At 31.9% G+C, this 18,129-nt stretch overlaps 1 protein-coding gene across 3 annotated transcripts; it reads left to right on the top strand.

Moving 5' to 3' along the window:
- Positions 1-7,002: 7,002 nt before the first annotated feature.
- On the top strand, positions 7,003-16,624 carry LOC106763859 (chaperone protein dnaJ 1, mitochondrial). 3 transcript variants are annotated; one of them, XM_014648023.2, is made up of 20 exons: positions 7,003-7,285; positions 7,376-7,484; positions 7,568-7,654; positions 7,765-7,856; positions 8,856-8,939; positions 9,089-9,127; positions 9,311-9,421; positions 9,716-9,757; positions 9,843-9,930; positions 10,115-10,179; positions 10,258-10,320; positions 10,421-10,493; positions 10,694-10,785; positions 12,126-12,197; positions 12,476-12,532; positions 13,638-13,686; positions 13,789-13,858; positions 15,095-15,184; positions 15,567-15,769; positions 16,193-16,624. In XM_014648023.2, the coding sequence occupies exons 1-19, from the start codon at positions 7,259-7,261 to the stop codon at positions 15,664-15,666; spliced, it is 1,410 nt and encodes a 469-aa protein (XP_014503509.1). In that variant the 5' UTR covers positions 7,003-7,258; the 3' UTR covers positions 15,667-15,769; positions 16,193-16,624. The 3 variants fall into 3 exon arrangements, with proteins under 3 accessions (XP_014503509.1, XP_022637546.1, XP_014503510.1); XM_022781825.1 differs by lacking the exon at positions 7,568-7,654; XM_014648024.2 differs by lacking the exon at positions 16,193-16,624 and having other exon boundaries at positions 15,531-15,710.
- Positions 16,625-18,129: the final 1,505 nt, after the last annotated feature.

Consider the following 18,129-nt stretch of genomic DNA (forward strand, 5'->3'; position numbering starts at 1 on the left):
TTGGTGATATTTGTCATCACATGCCTTTCATTTTTACGAAGCTAAATATTGGAGTTTGTTGAGCTGCAAAACCAACAAGTGTATTGATTGTAGTGTAGCAAGTGATAAATATCGTTCCCTCCCATAAGACTCGTGCAACACTTAACAACTATTGCATTCTAACCCACAAAATTCATAAAAACATAATAAACTCTTTTTGTTATTTTATAATTCATCCATTTTATTCTCATGCATTTACAAACATCTCAATTTCATCTACTAGGTGTTCAATTTCAGTTCTAGCTTCAAATCATATTTCACAATACATTAAGAACACAAATCATGCATAGGCGACCAAACCAAAACAAGCATTAAGCATAAAAGTTGAATTCTAACATGAATTGGAAAAACATGTATCATTAACATCACAATATACATAAGAATTTCATGTTTTACAACTAATCTCAATAAATAGGGAAAGTCTTCCATGGTGGAGAACTTAGGATTATACAAAATTAGAGAGATAAGAAAGAAACTAAAATCATAGAGAGATACACAACCTTTCCCAAGGTTCTTTGTAGCTGCTCTATGCTCCAATTGTGTTTTCCCTTCACATTTTTATTTTCAATTCGTGACGCATCTTCTTCCTCAACCCAAAAATGCAAAATCGCCATCGGGGAAGATGGAAGCTCAAAGAGAAGAAGAAAGAGTTTCCCAACATCCTAAACAACCTCCAAGAGCCTCTCCTAGTCGCCTAGGTAAAGAATGAACTATAGGAGGAGAAAAAACCCTAAAACCTCACAAGAAACATGCTTAAATAACCCATTTTGATAGAGTTGTCAAAATGGGTCACAACCTGCGGGCCAACCCGGCCCACCACGTGTTCGGGCCGGGTTGGGTTTGAAAAAATTGTATTTTTTTTATGCGGGTCAGATTTCAACTCGGTTCATTTAAACCCAGTTCATGTGGGTTGAACCCGTGGTGGGCCGAGTTGACCCACCAACCCACCTACCTAATTTTATTTTATTAAAATTTAATTTTAATTTTATAAAAAAATATTTATTATATATTTTTTTGCTTGAAAAAATTATTTAAGTTTTATACTTACAAAATTAATTAAGCAACGATGTTGGGAGTGAAATTTGTTTAGATTTGAATTATAGAAACTTTGTAATTTTTTATTTTAAAAAAAATTGTAATTAAGTGAGTGATTGAACCAACCCATTTACTCACCAATCTACGGTGGGTCGGACCGGGTTCAATTTTTTTTAACTCGCTAATAAATGAACCGAATTAGGTTGGCTCACTAAGTGACCAACCCGTGGTGGGTTGAACCGGGTAGGGTCAAGTTATCCATTTTGATAACTATACATTTTGACATATTAGTGTCGTCATCGCTTAGTTCATGTCGATGTCGCTGAGTGCCATTCAATTTGCAAAATTGGCGCTGAACGCCATTTTTGTGCCACCCAACGCCATTCCTCTTGGCCTTCTGTCACTTAGCTGCTGCTCAGTGATGTTCCTGTGACTTCCCGTGACTCTCAATTAAACAACTCCACTACTCACTGAAGTTATGATCAATTTAGCTAGATTAAATGTAAGGCTCATTTAATAAACAAAATTAGTCAACCACTTCATTAATATGTGAACCTAATCTTAACTATATGAACACTATTAGACTATACCAAGCTAAGAAAAACCTATTTTAATTTCGCTCATTATTTTGAAAATTTAACCTATAACCTGAATCACAAGCCACAAGAACCAAACCAATCCATGAAATCAAACCTATTTTGACATTAAGTATTTAAATATTGATTAAATTAGGTAGATATTGTTTGACCATAGACATTTTAAGTAAATTCTAAATAAATTAAATTAAGTTATTGATTATCGAATTTTTTAATGAATTCTAGCAGTTTTTAAAATGATAATATTTTTCATGATTTTAAACCATGAGAGCTAATTGTAGGAATCTATAATTTTAATTTAGGGATACATTACTCTTGAAAACGTCATAAAATTCAGGGATTAATTACGTAGTTCCGATCTTTAGTAATTTTGTTTGAAAAAATAAGTTCATAAATTACAAGTTTTGATCATAACTAAAATATTTTTTATATAAAAAATATAGGGTTAAATATGTTTTTAGTCCTTATACTTTGAGACGATTTTGGTTTTAGTCTATTTTCAAATTATGGTACAATTTAGTCTTTCAATTTTAGAAAACTCTGGTTTTAGTCATTTTTACCAAATTTTTTTAACTTTATTTATTGTTTCAAGCACGTTTTATTATAGCATTTGGATTGTTTACACTTTTTGACACATTTTTACTTCAATGTTAACTGAGAAACGCGTTTGAAACAACAAATAAAGTTTAAAAAATTTGGTAAAAAGAACTAAAACCGGAGTTTACTAAAGTTGAAGGACTAAATTGTACCATAATTTAAAAATGAACTAAAACCAAAATCGCCTCAAGTATAAGGATTAAAAATATATTTAACCTTAAAATATATGTCAATTAATATTATATAAATATTTACTTGTTCACCTTGAATGTAATGCCACTTCATCCATTCTCTACCGCGATCAACTCACACTTCATCGCGACGCCACAGACTCCATAGAAAGCCAAATCCAGAAACATAAAAATCACAAATCACAATAACCAGAATCGTAAAAATCTCGTTCCCAATTTAATTTTCAGAAATCTTGTTTCCAATTTAGTTTGCAAGAACCTTAATTTCATTTCCAAATTCAATTTTTAGAAACATATTTATTTAATTTTTTTAATCTTACATATTCCACGATAATCCAATTTAAAGGATAAGAACCTAATTACACTGATATTTCCAATTAAGACAAAAAAATATAACAAAAGGAACTATATGAGAAAACTCAAGGAAATACTCTCAGATATTTCTTTTATTATTATTATTAGCCTCACATTAAAACTGGAAGTATACTCAAATCATATTGAAAAAGTAAACAATTCATAATCCTCTTCTCTTTTTTTCTCATAGTTGACTTTCTTCATTTTTCTTAGCTCTATTGAAAAAGTAAACAATTCATAAGGATATTAAAATTACTTAAAATATTGTTCAAGACATATTTTTGAAGTATACTACTAAATATAAAAAAACACGTCTACCACTCTCGATATTTAAAGTTCTTTATCATTTTCCTATATCTTTCAATATAATTGTTTTGTGAACTAATTTTTTAAGTAACTTTTTTTCATAGACAATAAAAATTCAATAAATAAAGAAATACATGTATACTTCAATTTTTATATTATATATATGACAAACTACAACATTTGTTGATTGATTGAGTATATACAAAGATTAACTACTCATCCAATAGTGATATATACAAAAATCCTAACCTAGTTTAGGACAAATAACATAAATTATTAAATATTGTTGGTAAGTTATCAACCCAACCATCATTGTTGATAAAAGATGCAAAAGAAAATTTTGCAAATCTGAATAACTTAGTTTCTTTATCCAGGAAACAAGCTTTGAAGGAGACAAAGGCTGGTAATCTTCTATCTCTCCCTACAGCATTGATCTTACAGTTCTACAAATAGAAATTATAAGAAATTAATTATTTAGTTATAATTTCAAAATTATTAAAAAGTAAATTTTAAATTTAATTGAACTTTATATAATTAATATTTGTATTTATTTATGTATATTATAAATTGATTTTATTTCTAATTGATATGAAATTTAAAAAGATTATGGAATTTAATTTACCTCATAATAAGATCGTGCATCACAAAAACCTTAAATGTTTAATGTTATGGCGTCCATTAGCATCAAACAAAGTGTCTTGATGATCCATACAACTACAACTATACAAGAAAGATTTGTCTCCGTATATTCTTGCCGCCAATGCTGGTGAATTAGTATACGAGTTCTGTATATAACAATACTGGAGATAAGAAAAATTGGAACATTGTGAATGAATGATTATAGTATTTATTATGGTTGAAGTGAAAAAGTTCATCTTGAAAGTTCACCTTGCCTATTCAAAATATATCCCTGTCCTTTGTCAACCCCATTGATAAGGGGGAATGTTTGCATGGGACATAAGAAATTTCACAAACACCTTTTTAGGTTAGTAAAACTTTGAACATACACATTTCATCATAGGGAAAAAAGTCAATCCTACAATTTCATACTGTTATGAGTTGTGCTACTCTTTTCATCGGTTATGACAGTCTGAACACAGTAATACAAAAGTTAATGAAGTGTTGTATGTCATGGCGTGGGTAAGGACGAGTTATTTAGATTTTTTCTTTACAATATCGGATTGATTAATTGAAGAGGTTATTCCGACTCACTTTTGTGGACTGCCTACCAAACTCAATTTTTTTTTTCACTCTTTATCACAAAATTAAGATAAAAGTTTAATAATTGTAATATCTCATTTTAATAGTATAAAATTATTAAAAATGAAATGTTACATAAATGCTAAAAGAATAATTAGGTTAAACAAATCTTTCACAAAGAAGAGATTTATTTCTATATATTCATCTATATACACCTCTGTTTCACCCTTACCTCCTGATGTAATAACTAAAAAGGTGACTCCCTAAGCTCATACCATCAGGTGATAATCGCAAAAAGAATAAAAACATACAAAGTTAGACAATAGGAAAGCAAGTGTAAACTAGATACACAAGCAATACATCATAAGATTAAAGCATTTCATACAGGAATCATATACAATTTAATCCATCCCAAACATCTTAACATGCAATGACCTGTACCGACTATCCGGACTTAGAATGAATGCCGAGCTATGACGAGTTTTGCCAATGAGTTTCACCCTACCACCCAGACAAGGTTAGTCTATTACCACATTGTAGGCCTCCAAGAAGCATTTTAGACTAAGACTTACTACTACTCTCACCACATTAGTCAATCTTCTCTACTTGAGAATGAAAGATGTTAGAGTATTAGGATAACCTCAAATAATGAGCTACCTGCATTCATTCTAACACACTTGAAACCACACCGAAAAGTCCCTCCTTGGAACTAACTTTACAAACCATGAAAGCATTGATAACACTTCACCTTTACATTGAATTCAATTGAAATCATATACATATTCTTGTCTCCAATTCGTATTATAAATCAATTCATACTTCACAATAAGTATTATCAACCAATCCTTCAAACACTCACATACATTGAACACACTTTAAGAAAATATATAAAAATTTAGTTGAAAATCTCATATTTTCGCTTAACCACCAAGTCTGTTTGCTAAGCTAAAAGTGTCTATCAGCCCACTCGCTTAGCCACCATAACTCGTTATGTGAAAACATAAACAATGGATTTGCTTGCTCAGCGACTACACTCGCTCAACGAGAAGTGTTCTTCTCGCTCAGCTAGAATCCACTCGTTCAGCTAGACTACATAATTCTGCAGCACAAAAACTGTAGAATTTGCATCTCTCAACCACTCATGACTTATCCTATGCATCTTTCCCAACTTCCAACACTCCTAAATTGTATTCTAAACTCAAATGGACCTAAACAAATGTATCTAAACCATCATAAAATCGTTTTAAACTAATTGAGCACAAGATTCCAATCCAAAATTAACCAAAACATCACTTTGGAGACCCAAATTGAATTCCACCAGTTATAACTTGTTTTTAAAAACCTTAGGTGTTTCAATAAGTCCCAAATGACTTATTAATATTCTTTAAAATGACCATTTATACACTTAACCTAAAATTCAAAATCTCACTAGTTCAAACCCTCACAATACACTTAAACAACTTTGCAATTACTCTAAAATGCCTACCACTACATTCTAACCACATATATAAACTAATTCTCATCCTAAACAAGTTACAAATGACAAAAATAACATGTTCTAACCACCTATTATCACCTTAGACCATTAATTCTAAAATTCTCCTATCAAACCTCCATTTTTACTATAGAAAACAACTTATAACTTATTCCAAATAAATTATTCTCAACTTCCTAACTAAACCCATTAAGCATTTCAATAGAAGCATTCATGAAAACTAATCAATTCCAAATGAGAATAGCAAGGTACACTACATCATTCAACCATTTTTCATCATTTCAAACATTCAATACTTAATAACAATCATCTTTAACACAACCAACACCACACACTAGTTATACACACCATTAAATAACAATTCATACATCATAATTTAACTAAGATAAAACACTAGCTTCTGTTATCTTACACCGAAGCAACAAAGCTCTATAAACACCAAACCCTTGCTTAGAGTTTAAGGAATTCTAAAATCACCTACTAAACACCGAACAAAGATCATAGAGTCCTTAAGACCTTCGATAAATTGGAAACTAGGAAAGGACATTTACAACTCACACACGACAAGAGATCATAAAGCATGATCTCAATTAAGAATGAAAAGAAAAAAAGGAGTCGAAACTTATTTTCTATTAAAGAAACTGGTCGGTAGAAACGTAAACCCCATTGCCGTGATCAATTTGGTACCTCCTCATCATCAAAAAGATGACTGAGGAGTTATAACTCTTAGAGAAAAGGTAGAGAACTTTAGAAAAGTGATTTCAAGAAAGATGATACATTTTAAAATAATGAAACTAGTTTATAACAAAACTATTGATAAATAAACCATATAATATTAACTATTTTTAAACTATTACCACTCTTAAAATACCAATTTTTTGGGATTTTACAATAAATTATATATATATATATATATATATATTATATATATATATATATATAATATTATATATTAATATAAAACTGTTAAAGAATCATTTAAGTTATATTGTTAAAATAATAAAGAAATATTTATGTAGTAACTTATAAAGAAGAAGCATTAGATGAAAGCAGAAAAAGTGTAATGTAGTCCATATATATTCCGAAGTATTTATTTATTTTGAATTTTAATTATAAAAATGAAATCAAAATCATGATTATAATTAGTAATTGAATTTTGTCAAAGACAAACAAAATTGGGTAATGCAGTGACTGCTCGCAGGAACTGAAATGAAACGACCTCGTTACATAAGTCGTAAATGTTAAGCCCGAACCTAAACCCACTACGCTAAACCCCGACGCCCAAAAATCTGTGAGCAGGCGCCACCGCCACCGGAATCTATTACTTAGTCGCCGATAACAATTCATCGCTGTTCCGATACCCTATTAAGCAGATTTGCGGGCTCACACACTTCTTCCATCTCTATTGCGCAGTGATATAACTAATCCACACGCCTTTGACGCGAATGAGAAGGTTCACGCGTTTAACGCCTGTAAGTGGAGGAACGACAAATTTCTAAACTATTCAAAATCTCCGTTCCTTTTTTCTGGAATCGTTCACACTATGGATTCTCCCAATGCAGTATCGGCGCCATTTGCTTTCGTCTGTGACCTCAGAATCGCTCGTGGACAAAGGAGAATCGACATTCAGCAAATTCTTGTCGGCTGGCCAATCGTTTTTGCTGGCTCGGGGCACGTTTCAAATTTTTCGTGTTTATTGCATAATTATTAGTTTTTCGATATTTCTTAAACGGAATTGTTGTTCTGCGTATCAGCTTTGGTCAGTTGCGGTTTCGTCAGGAAAACAGAGGAGTCTGTGATTCCGAGAATACCGTTTAGATATCGTTATTTCCATGCCACAGGTTTTGTTGGATGTGATGTGAATTGCATTGTTTTTATTAATATTGGTGATCTGTGATGTCTATACCTTGAGGTTTTCATTTGGTTTCCCTCTCTGCTTGTATTGTCCCAGCATTGTCTTCTTCAGCTGACCGAGACTACTATCGAGTTCTTGGTGTTCCTGAAAATGCCAGTCAAGATGAGATAAAGAAGGCCTTTCACTTGGTGCGTGAGTATCTGGAATCTCTTGTTTTGTATGGCTTAGGACACATTGATTGATGAAATCTATACTTGTTAGGCTAGGTAGAGCGAAAGTGAAGTCTATTGGAAAATTGTCATGTTTTGTTTGGGGAATGGGGATGATTCAATTTTCATCTCGAACACTTTTTGTAGGAGAGATGAAATTTCATTCAATCGATTTGAACCTGGTAGGAGTGTCAAGAATCGCAAATTAGTCTATTCTCAGTTGGAGGAATATTTTATTTCAATTGCCTTGTACTTTTTAAGAGTGACAGCAATGTCAGATTAGATGATCTATTCTCAGTCACGACAATATTTAATGTTATCAAACAAGGTTTAACTATGGTAAGAAGATTTAATGTTATCAAACAAGGTTTAACTATGGTAAGAAGAGTACTCTAAGCCTAACTCAAATACAAATAAGAAATAATAACAAACTTACTAAACATAAAAGATAAAGATAATATATCTACCAAACTATAAGATAGGAAAATCTTATAGTTACTAAACTTGGTTTAACTGTTTATATGCTTGTGTCTGATCTATAAAAGACATGTATGGAGGAATACTTTTTAAGAACTCATGAAAGTAAGACCGGGGACTTTCTTATAAGGATAGGCTTACATTAGGATTCATCTTTGAGTTCATGTTCTATTTAGTCTTCAATGAGCATAACAGAGACATAAAAAGTATCCTTAAATCATGTTTTCTGTGGGCAATATAGTTTTGATTGTGGAAGCAAGGTAGATGTTAACTATAAATTTGGGTTTTGAGATTGAGATTATAAACAAAGGTTTTTGCTTGAGTAGTATAGTACTCAATATAAGCAATTTTAGCAAAAAAACAGTAGGAGAATTACTTCAAAGTAGAAACTGGAAATGTCTATATATTCCATAATCACACTGTTTTGACAACAATATTAAAAAATTAAAGGTCTTATTTTAGTTAATAATTCATCATGACACACTTTTCTGTGTTGTGCAGCTCGCTAAAAAGTACCATCCAGATGCAAACAAGAACAATCCATCTGCTAAAAGGAAATTTCAAGATATAAGAGAAGCTTATGAGGTCATTATTATCATTTTATGAAATTTTAGTTTTTTCTATTGCATTTTCAGACATGTTTACCCCTCCCTTCTTCAAGTTACACTGTTCATGGTATAAACTAATTAACTAACATTGATATTTTCACTTTCTGTTTTGCTATGTAATTTCAGACATTGAGAGACTCTAAAAAGAGAGCACAGTACAACGAGGTAGTTTTTATATACTTTAGAATTTTAAATTCAAAATATTAGCCACTGTTCAACATTTCTGGAGCTTCAATTGTTTAACGCTGTCCAAAATTTCTTTAATTCATAAATAACTCTTATTTGTGATGTTGAGTTAAATAACATTTTTCCATTATTTTCTCCAATGAACCCTTTTTTCAATTGAAGATGCGTTCTCGTGGTTCAGAAGATACAGGATATAATCATGGTGATGCAGAAAGGTTTAGAAATGCCTATCGTTCTCATTTTTCGGATTCATTTCATAAAGTATTCTCTGAGGTATTTTTTGGCTCTCGAAATCATGTCTTCTTTTATTAATTAATAAATAAATTAATTGAATATATATTATCTTGGTCATGTGATTACATATGAATGGTCAAAATTGGTTTTGCTTGATTTATTATTGAGCATTCGTTGAATGGTCACTATCACTTCTTACCTTGCTTGGATGCTCTTACATGATACCCACCTTCTGTCTCTCTACACACTAGTGCATACACATTCTTTATGCTTTTGGATTCATTTCGTAAAATATTGTGAAGAGGAAATCTCGCAATTTTCTTGATGTACCAGATATTTGAAGAAGCAACTACTCAATTCTCATCAAACATAGAGGTTAGCTTAACCATTGTTCCTCTGTAGCTTGACATATATTCCTACTTTTACATACTTAATCTTTTGCTTAATGCTATGCTGATAGGTGGAGTTGTCTCTTACTTTCTCAGAAGCTGCAAGAGGATGCACCAAACATGTGTCATTTGATGCATTCGTTCCCTGTGATTATTGTAGTGAGTAAAGTTCATATATTTTGGGAATCAAGAAAACCTTTTTATTTTCCATTTGTTATTAATGGTTTAGGAAATGGAAAAATATTGTTTTCATATGAATAAATTTTGATTACAAAAGAAGTTTAGCACATAATCTTGTGCACATAAAAATTTGATGCCAAACACTTTCATTGTATGAATCCAGATGGGCAGGGCCATCCTCTTGATGCCGTTCCAATAGTTTGTCCAACATGTAGGGGCTTAGGTCGAGTAAGTGCCTTCAAAAAGCAATGTTGATTATTACTTAATATTATATTCTTTAATCTTGGTTGTGATGTATTTTGCCAGGTTACAATCCCCCCATTTACATCAACATGCATAACCTGTAAAGGATCAGGCCGAATTGCAAAGGTGTTTCATAAATTCCATGTCGAGTAGTTTTGTATTGTTGGTTATCTATTTTGTGCCATAATCTTGCATAATTTGTATTTTCTCTATCTTATTGGTGCAGGGCTTTTGTGTAACATGTAGAGGATCTGGGGTGGTTGAAGGGGTTAAAGAGGTTAAAGTTACTATACCAGCAGGTTGGTTTTGATACTTGTGACAAACTTACCTGATGTTTGTTGGTTAGAGCTCATCAATGTAACTGAACATAGTGGAATACAACTTGGTTGTTGCTGCCCTGCCCTGCGTGGGTTTGGTTTACATTCTGCCTCTTATATTTTATTCAAAGAATAATCCTCCCCTCCCCCCATTCTTATCATAGTTTTCCATGAATTGATAGGTGTGGATTCGGGAGATACAATCCATGTGCCAGAAGGAGGGAATGCTGCTGGAAGTGTAGGCCGATCTGGAAGTTTATACATTAAAATAAAGGCAATGTTCTGTCCAAATATATAGTGTATATCTCACAATATGCTATCTGCTGGCCTATTGATCTGTGGTTTTAACCAACTTTAGTAATTTAGAGGGAAATAGTGCTTGTTTGGGAAGCACGCACAACCAATTCTTCCTCAATGTGACATATTTCATTATAAATCTGAGATTCATTTGGGCACGCATAATAGTTATCTTCGGCAGTTCAAAATTAGGTCTACTCAATTTAAAAATTAAAAGGCCTATAGACACATTAGATTTATGATGTAGCAGAGGGGCATTTTGGCAAGCTGGGGCCAGTGCCTCCCTAGATAGCCTGAAAAGTTATTAAAGAAAATATTAATTCTAAACTTTGGGCTCGCGTTCTCAGAGTACTTTTTTTTTTTCATGTAACTTCCTTCATTGTAAGTTCAAAACTGTAAAACCTGCTTCACTTAATGTACAATGCTTTGTCTCCTTAACTCATAAGTATTTGCTTCATACATTTTTTTTTTTTCAGATTTAAGCATTCTTGCCCTCGTGTCTGTACTCATTAAAAACTATATTCTTCTTAGCGTACATAATGGAGCTAATGTCCGTTCTGGTTATCCAAGGACGCATTTGACATAAATTAGTCTTCTAGGTACTGTTGACTTTACATTAGTCCTTCAATGAATATTATTACCATCAATAGCCCTTTCCAAAACCAATTTGATTTCGTAAACTAAAACTGTATTCATGAATAGAGCAGTGTAACATTTAAATAACTTAAATACTCATAAAAGTTAAGACTAGGGATTTCCAAAATGGAAATCGACTCAATATTCATAAAATTTAAATAACTTAACAAAGTTGGTTTTATGTTTTGTTAGATTGTTACACTTTCTTTGATGAAATATTTTCAAGAATTCTTTTGTAAAGTTTGAGTTTACTTGATAAGTTAAACCCTGAACACCATGACATTTGTGTCATCAGTAAAAACTCTTGATATAAATAATCTTACAAGTGTACAAGCTTCTTTTACTTTGGCCCGCTCAAGAAAAAATATCTAACTCTTTCCTAGGGTTAATAGGTTAGTACCTCAAAAGGTTATTTACCAGTAGTCTAGTTAGGGTCAGGTAAGTGCAACATCATAGAAGTGCTTTGCTTTCTTAGATCATGTAATTATGGAGGCAAATTTTATAACGCTGTCTCAGTATTCTTTTCCATCTTGGTTATATGTCACTGTATAAAATTTCAAACCAGTAATGTGCTTTCTGCAATAGTACTATTTACATGTTTGTTTGTTGTGGCAAATTATGTTCTATACTTCTATTCTTATTGAAGCATACTTTTTTTTTTTTTTTTTTCTGTTGATATAGGTGGCAGAGGATTCAATCTTTACCAGAGATGGTGCAGATATCTACGTGGAGTCTAATATTAGGTTTACACAGGTGAGAACTAGATATGTTCTACGCTTTCATTACTGTTTGATGTATCCCAAGATATTATAAATATGAAACTAGAGGGGGGATTACATGCTCTCTCAAATTCACTCTAATTCTGTATTTCCTCAAGAGCCATTACATGCATTTTATTAGAAAATATTATTTAAATGAGTCCCACTATATGACACTTGCACATACCATCTTTTGCATCTTAATTATCTGATTGAAAGTGCACCTAAGTTGATTTCAGTGTTATTAATCAAACAAAAGCTTTATTATTGCAGGCTATTCTTGGTGGCGAAGTTGAGGTGCCTACTTTATCCGGGAAGATGCAATTAAAAGTAAAACAAGATTTATTTTCAATATGTTTTTTTTTTTTTTTTTTTTTTTTTTTTTTTTTTTGCATAGAGTAGTTTAGAGGAATGGAGTATGGCTCATTTAAAGGTCAAGGCATGTTAATTATAGATTACCACCAATGAATCCCTACAGTTTTTACTGATACTATTTGATCTTTTCCTGTTGAGTGATTTTAGACAACTTCATCAATAAAATATTTTTATTAGACTGAAATTGAAATGATATATAAGTGTAGCATACCCCTCTTTTTCTTTTGTATCAAGGTTTTCCTCATGAGTGGTGTCTTGAGAGACGTTCTTCTTAAACCTCCAGAATGTTGGAATATATGAAAATATCTTATCACACAATACCTTAGATTATCTCCAGTGATTACTCTCTCCTATCCTCTCAATATCTTTTAGGCTTGACTATTATATTCCTTATTCTGTCATATGGTTTGTTTCCCTAACTAGTTGGGATTATATTCGTATAAAAAAGAGTTAGTGTTCTAGGTTTTACGATCACACTAATGTGCATACATTGCAATGCATCTTAGTTAATAGATGCAATCTGGTGTTATAATCTCTTTTCCCCTCCTCTAACCCTAAATCCCATAAGCTTTAAAGACGTACAGTACAAGAGTGTACACAATTAAGTCCATAGTAGTCAATCACGTGCTGAAGTGTCACACAATAGGACAGTAGTAGCCATTGTAACATTTTTTTGTCAAAATGATAACTTTCCTGCTTAACATTGTAATTGCTGTATTCCAAATTTATGATCTAAATCTTAATGCTGAAGGGACTTCTTTTGGTGGGAGAAAAACAAGCCTGGCTGTTTGTTAGTTAAGTGTTTATTCAATTAGTGAGTCCAGTGACTGATGATGTATATAAATAGACAGGGATTGAGAGTTGGGTCATACATTGTGAGAATATTTGTATAGAAATTGAGGGAGACTTCGACCTTTCGAGAGTCCAGGAGTGTTCTTAATAAATTTCATTCATTCACTTGTACCTGAACTGGTTTTTATCATATTGTTTCCATTGTCAATTTATGACTTCTTGTTTTGACCATTCTTTGTCTAATATTCTGCGATTGTGTTCCCATCAGATACCCAAGGGTGTTCAACATGGACAGCTTCTGGTACTTAGAGGCAAAGGTTAAATGAAATGTTCTCTTTATGGACAGTTTTTTTGACGAGGTTTTAGTCTGTTTCTTTTGTGGTGCTCGAAAAGTATATTTACCATAATTGTTAATGCAGGACTTCCAAAGCATGGGTTTCTTGTACATCATGGGGATCAATATGTACGGTTTCGTATTAACCTTCCCATGTACGTTCCTTGCACTCATCTTTTGTTGTAGTTTAACTTAAAAGACCTCAGCCTTTAGGAATATGTTATTTATAATGTAAAGAAGCAATACTTTTCCTTATATTGGTTGATATTATGACATTGTGGAAAATGGATTACATTATTGTCAAAGCTCCTATTTCCCTTTAGATATAAGATTCCATCCAAGGAATACACAATATCTCGTGGTAGATCTCTCCTGAATGAGACAACAAACCCAATTTGCATCACAATACCTTAAGACTTGGGTTCTCATACCACAATCCTTGTCCTAGGGTCCCTTTTACATATTTGAGAATGCAAATCACAACATTCTAGTAATCAATGTGAGATTTTTGTATAAATTGACTTACAACTCCCATTGGAAAAGAAAAATTGAGTCTTGTCATAATAAGATAGACGAGTTTCCCACCAACCCCCTATATCTCTGGGTTTTGAAAACATTTCACCTTGGTCTACTTTTGATTCAAGTTTATAGGACTATCAATGAGCTTGCAAATTCCCAAGTGAGTCTCCTCTTAAGTATCAAGAGTATATTTTCTTTGTGAAATGATAACACCTTCTTTTGATTGCACCACTTTAATACTGATAAAATATTTTACATAACCATGAAATGTTGTGTGGTGGTCACCCTGGACAATCACAATTGTGGTGTCACATGGAGGATATCATATTAGGTGGTTTAGTACAGTGGTGGAGAAAAACAATTGGTTGGAAAAACAACAACTAAGAACAGTGTCGGAGAAAATTTTCCAAAAAAAAAGAGTTTAGCAGAGGTTAACCCATGCAATGTCAAAATAAAAGGGAGAGAAAGGCATATAGACTAAATCTCTAATGTGTGTAGAACACACAAGAATATGCATTTATAAGTAGAAAAGTACAAAGAGATGGGCCTAAGCCCTGTTACATCTAACAAAAACAATGCAAGGAGTAGCAACTCGTGGGTATGACCCATTATTTTGCAGTACCTTTATAGTCATTTTACTACTTATTGTGTTACTGTTTATGCTTGTTTGGTCAATGCTTGCTGCTACGGGTTGAATTTGCACCATATCTTATTGAATTTGCTTATATGTGATGTTTTTTGTGCCTTACGATAAATGGTATCTGGATAGTGCTTTGCCTTTTCTTCTTTGATTATCCTTACAATAAACTCTGATATGCTTTCTTCCAAGTTGGATTTGCATCAACTCACTTCTGGTCTACTCATTCTTTTAGTGCAATCAATGAACGACAACGTGCTATACTTGAAGAACTTGCGAAGGAAGAAATAAATGAGGGAAACAGCTCTTCATTTGGGGGAAATTGGTATGCATATTCACTGACTAAGTTCTTGGCATACCATACTAGTTTTAGTTGCCTATGGTCCTCGTAAATATTTGATGATTCCATGGCTAATTGGGTTGGGCTAGATGACAATACGGATACCTATAGTTGAGAGAATAGTGGGTCAGAATGCTTTGAAATTAAAGTAACTTGTAAAACATATAATTGTAAAGCATGCTATGCCTTATCCTGAGTAAAACATACCCTTGTATGTATTTACTTGATAATTTCTTGAGTATGTTTGCTTCATTTGTTTGGTTTAGTTTTGTGTGGTTATCTATGTTTTTGAGTGACATCTGATTGTAATGAAGACGAAAATGGATAACAGGCTTTACCAGCAGCTATCTACTGGTTGAACTTACAGGTGGCAGCAAATTCTTGAACACACGACGGCCCCAAAGTTCATGCTGGAACTATCTGTGCTGATATTATTCCTTGTCTTCGTTAACAAAGTGTTGACCTGATAGCTGGGTCAAAGATCAAATAGGATTGAACAGCAGACTAGCCAAAGACCAAGTTTTTGTGATTGCTACGTTCTTCATTCTTAAGAACCAAGTTAACTATAAGGTATATCACTGAATTTATCTCCTTCACTGGTAGTTTCTAGCTGTCTTTTATTTGATGCATGCATGTTTCAAAAAATAGCAGAAAGAGTTGATTGATCAAAATGCAGCTCCATGAAGTAGCATATGCCAATTAATGCTGTTGACTGTCCTATCAATTAATCGAAAACGTTACATGCATGCACATGTCTTACTTATTGAGTTTATACAAGCTTCATTAATTTTATTTATTGCCAATCATCTGATGGTGAAAGGAAAGGCAATGAGATTAGTTTGCCAAGAAAAGCAAATCACATAATGTACTTTATTGACAGTCAAGCAGTTAGCGTGATTCATTATTATACTTGGTCCATTAATAGATCGATCAAGGGACTAAATTATCCAAACAAGTTGGAACGATAGCTAATTTTGCTGATTATTGTGCCAGTTATGGGTAGAGTGGACGAAGTTGCAACTTACATCTGTGGAACTTAGGACTACGGAAATCAACGCTATCGCTGATTGATGTTCTTTCGGGGCCCATTTATTTTAAATGTTTTCAATTTTTCAATGGATAAGATTGACAACGTTGAAAGTTTATTTCATGAGACTTGTACAGTTTTACTGATTAATGCGAAGGTCGCCGTGGGTTACAGCTATCGAAGATGGGAACTTCCAATGTATATTTGTTTCCCTTGGCTTTATAGATATATTTATAGTCCATTTCATGTTGTAATCCGCTCCTGGCTTTGGGGGTTGGTTTTCTTTTATGCTTCAAATTGTATACCTCGTACTTTCTGGAATTCAACTAATAATGTATCAACGAGTGCTAGCTGCTAAGCACAGAATTTTATTAATTGAAAGATAATAGTTTTTGTTAGGTTATTTAGAGTAGGTTATAATATTTGTTAAATATAGGTTCGGAAAATATTATTAGCCTTTTTCGGTTGTACTCTATCTAATTTTAGGACAGAGATTAACTCGCCTCAAAATCTTTGTAGCTTATAAAAAAATATTAACCTTTCTCTTTCTTATGTTTGTAATAAAATAATATAATATTTCTTTCATTTATGTTTCAGTTGGAATGTTGCTTATCTTTCTTATTTTAATTTAAAATAACATTTAGGATAAAATTGAATTAAAAAACTATAAAAGTTAAAAATTAAAATTAAAAATTATGAGAAATTGAATTTATTTGATATATAAAAATTAAACGATTTAATTATAGAGAAATTACATCGAGCATCCACCCTTAGGGTGTTCTTTCAAAATCACGTTCAAATTTTTTCTAGTCATAATTTAGAGTTTGCCATCTTTAGGTTATAAATAAAATAACACTCATATTCCTTATTTTATCTATATTTGAATTTCTCTATAGCATATTTATACTTATACTAAGCACATTTAAATACAATAATAAGTCAATTAATTTAATCATACATTTTATAACAATTTATTTCTATATCAATACGATGTTAAAAATGTGTACGTTTAATATTTATATTAGAGAATTTATTATTAAGTGCTTATAATTTTTATAGATATTACTAATGTGTAGGTTGAATAGGCTTGTTAAAATGACTTTTTAATTTCGTTCTACTATTGTGAATGTGATTGGGTTCAAATTTTCTTTTAAATGCATCACTATATTCTCTTTCGTCAAATCCATTGTGATGACATTACAATGACATTTGATATTTGTTGTTCATGTCACATCACTTTTGTCGATAAGTTAATTTTGATGATGTTATTAATTTTGATGATGTTATTACCACCAATTAGGCGAAAGATACTACGTTAACTCAATTTGAAAAAAAAAAGGTAAAATCAAATTGAGAACATTGAAAATAATGGGCTTAATTAATAAAAATAATCATAATATTGTAGCTTATAAAATTCTAATTTTTATGTTTCGATTCATAATCAAAGTCAAAAACTCATTTTTTTTTTATCTTATTGATATGTTTTGGTTGTAAAATTAAAATTCAATATTCAAATGATCTCTTCGCCGTATTAGTGATATAATCTCATGGAAGTAACTTGCTGAAAATAATATAAAGACTTGCTAACAAATGAATATCAAGGATTATGGAAAGTATGAGATGAGGTCAATAGGAAGATCAAAATGAAATTTGTGTGCAAAGTGAGCTTATAAGGAGTTAGAGTGAAAGACATGGTTGGAAAACACTTTAGGTTATTAGGTTGGGAATGTCACAAGAAAAATATTCATGTACACTAAAAAGGTTGATCGGCATTAATATATACCTATATAGAGAGAGTAGAATTGATAAGTTTATAAGATGTATGATGTATAAGAAGAGAGAGATAGAAAGAACAAACAAGTATATAATAGTTGTAGATGATGAAATCAAGGGATATGAAGAA

The sequence above is a fragment of the Vigna radiata genome, chromosome 6 (assembly GCF_000741045.1).
Source record: "Vigna radiata var. radiata cultivar VC1973A chromosome 6, Vradiata_ver6, whole genome shotgun sequence".
NCBI lineage: Eukaryota > Viridiplantae > Streptophyta > Magnoliopsida > Fabales > Fabaceae > Vigna > Vigna radiata.

Coding starts and splice junctions, on each gene's coding strand:
- LOC106763859 (XM_014648023.2), top strand. CDS start 7,259: ATGAGAAGGTTCACGCGTTTAACGCCT. Junction 9,422..9,715: donor TTCATAAAGTATTCTCTGAG/GTATTTTTTGGC, acceptor TTGATGTACCAG/ATATTTGAAGAAGCAACTAC. Junction 13,859..15,094: donor TTTCGTATTAACCTTCCCAT/GTACGTTCCTTG, acceptor TCATTCTTTTAG/TGCAATCAATGAACGACAAC.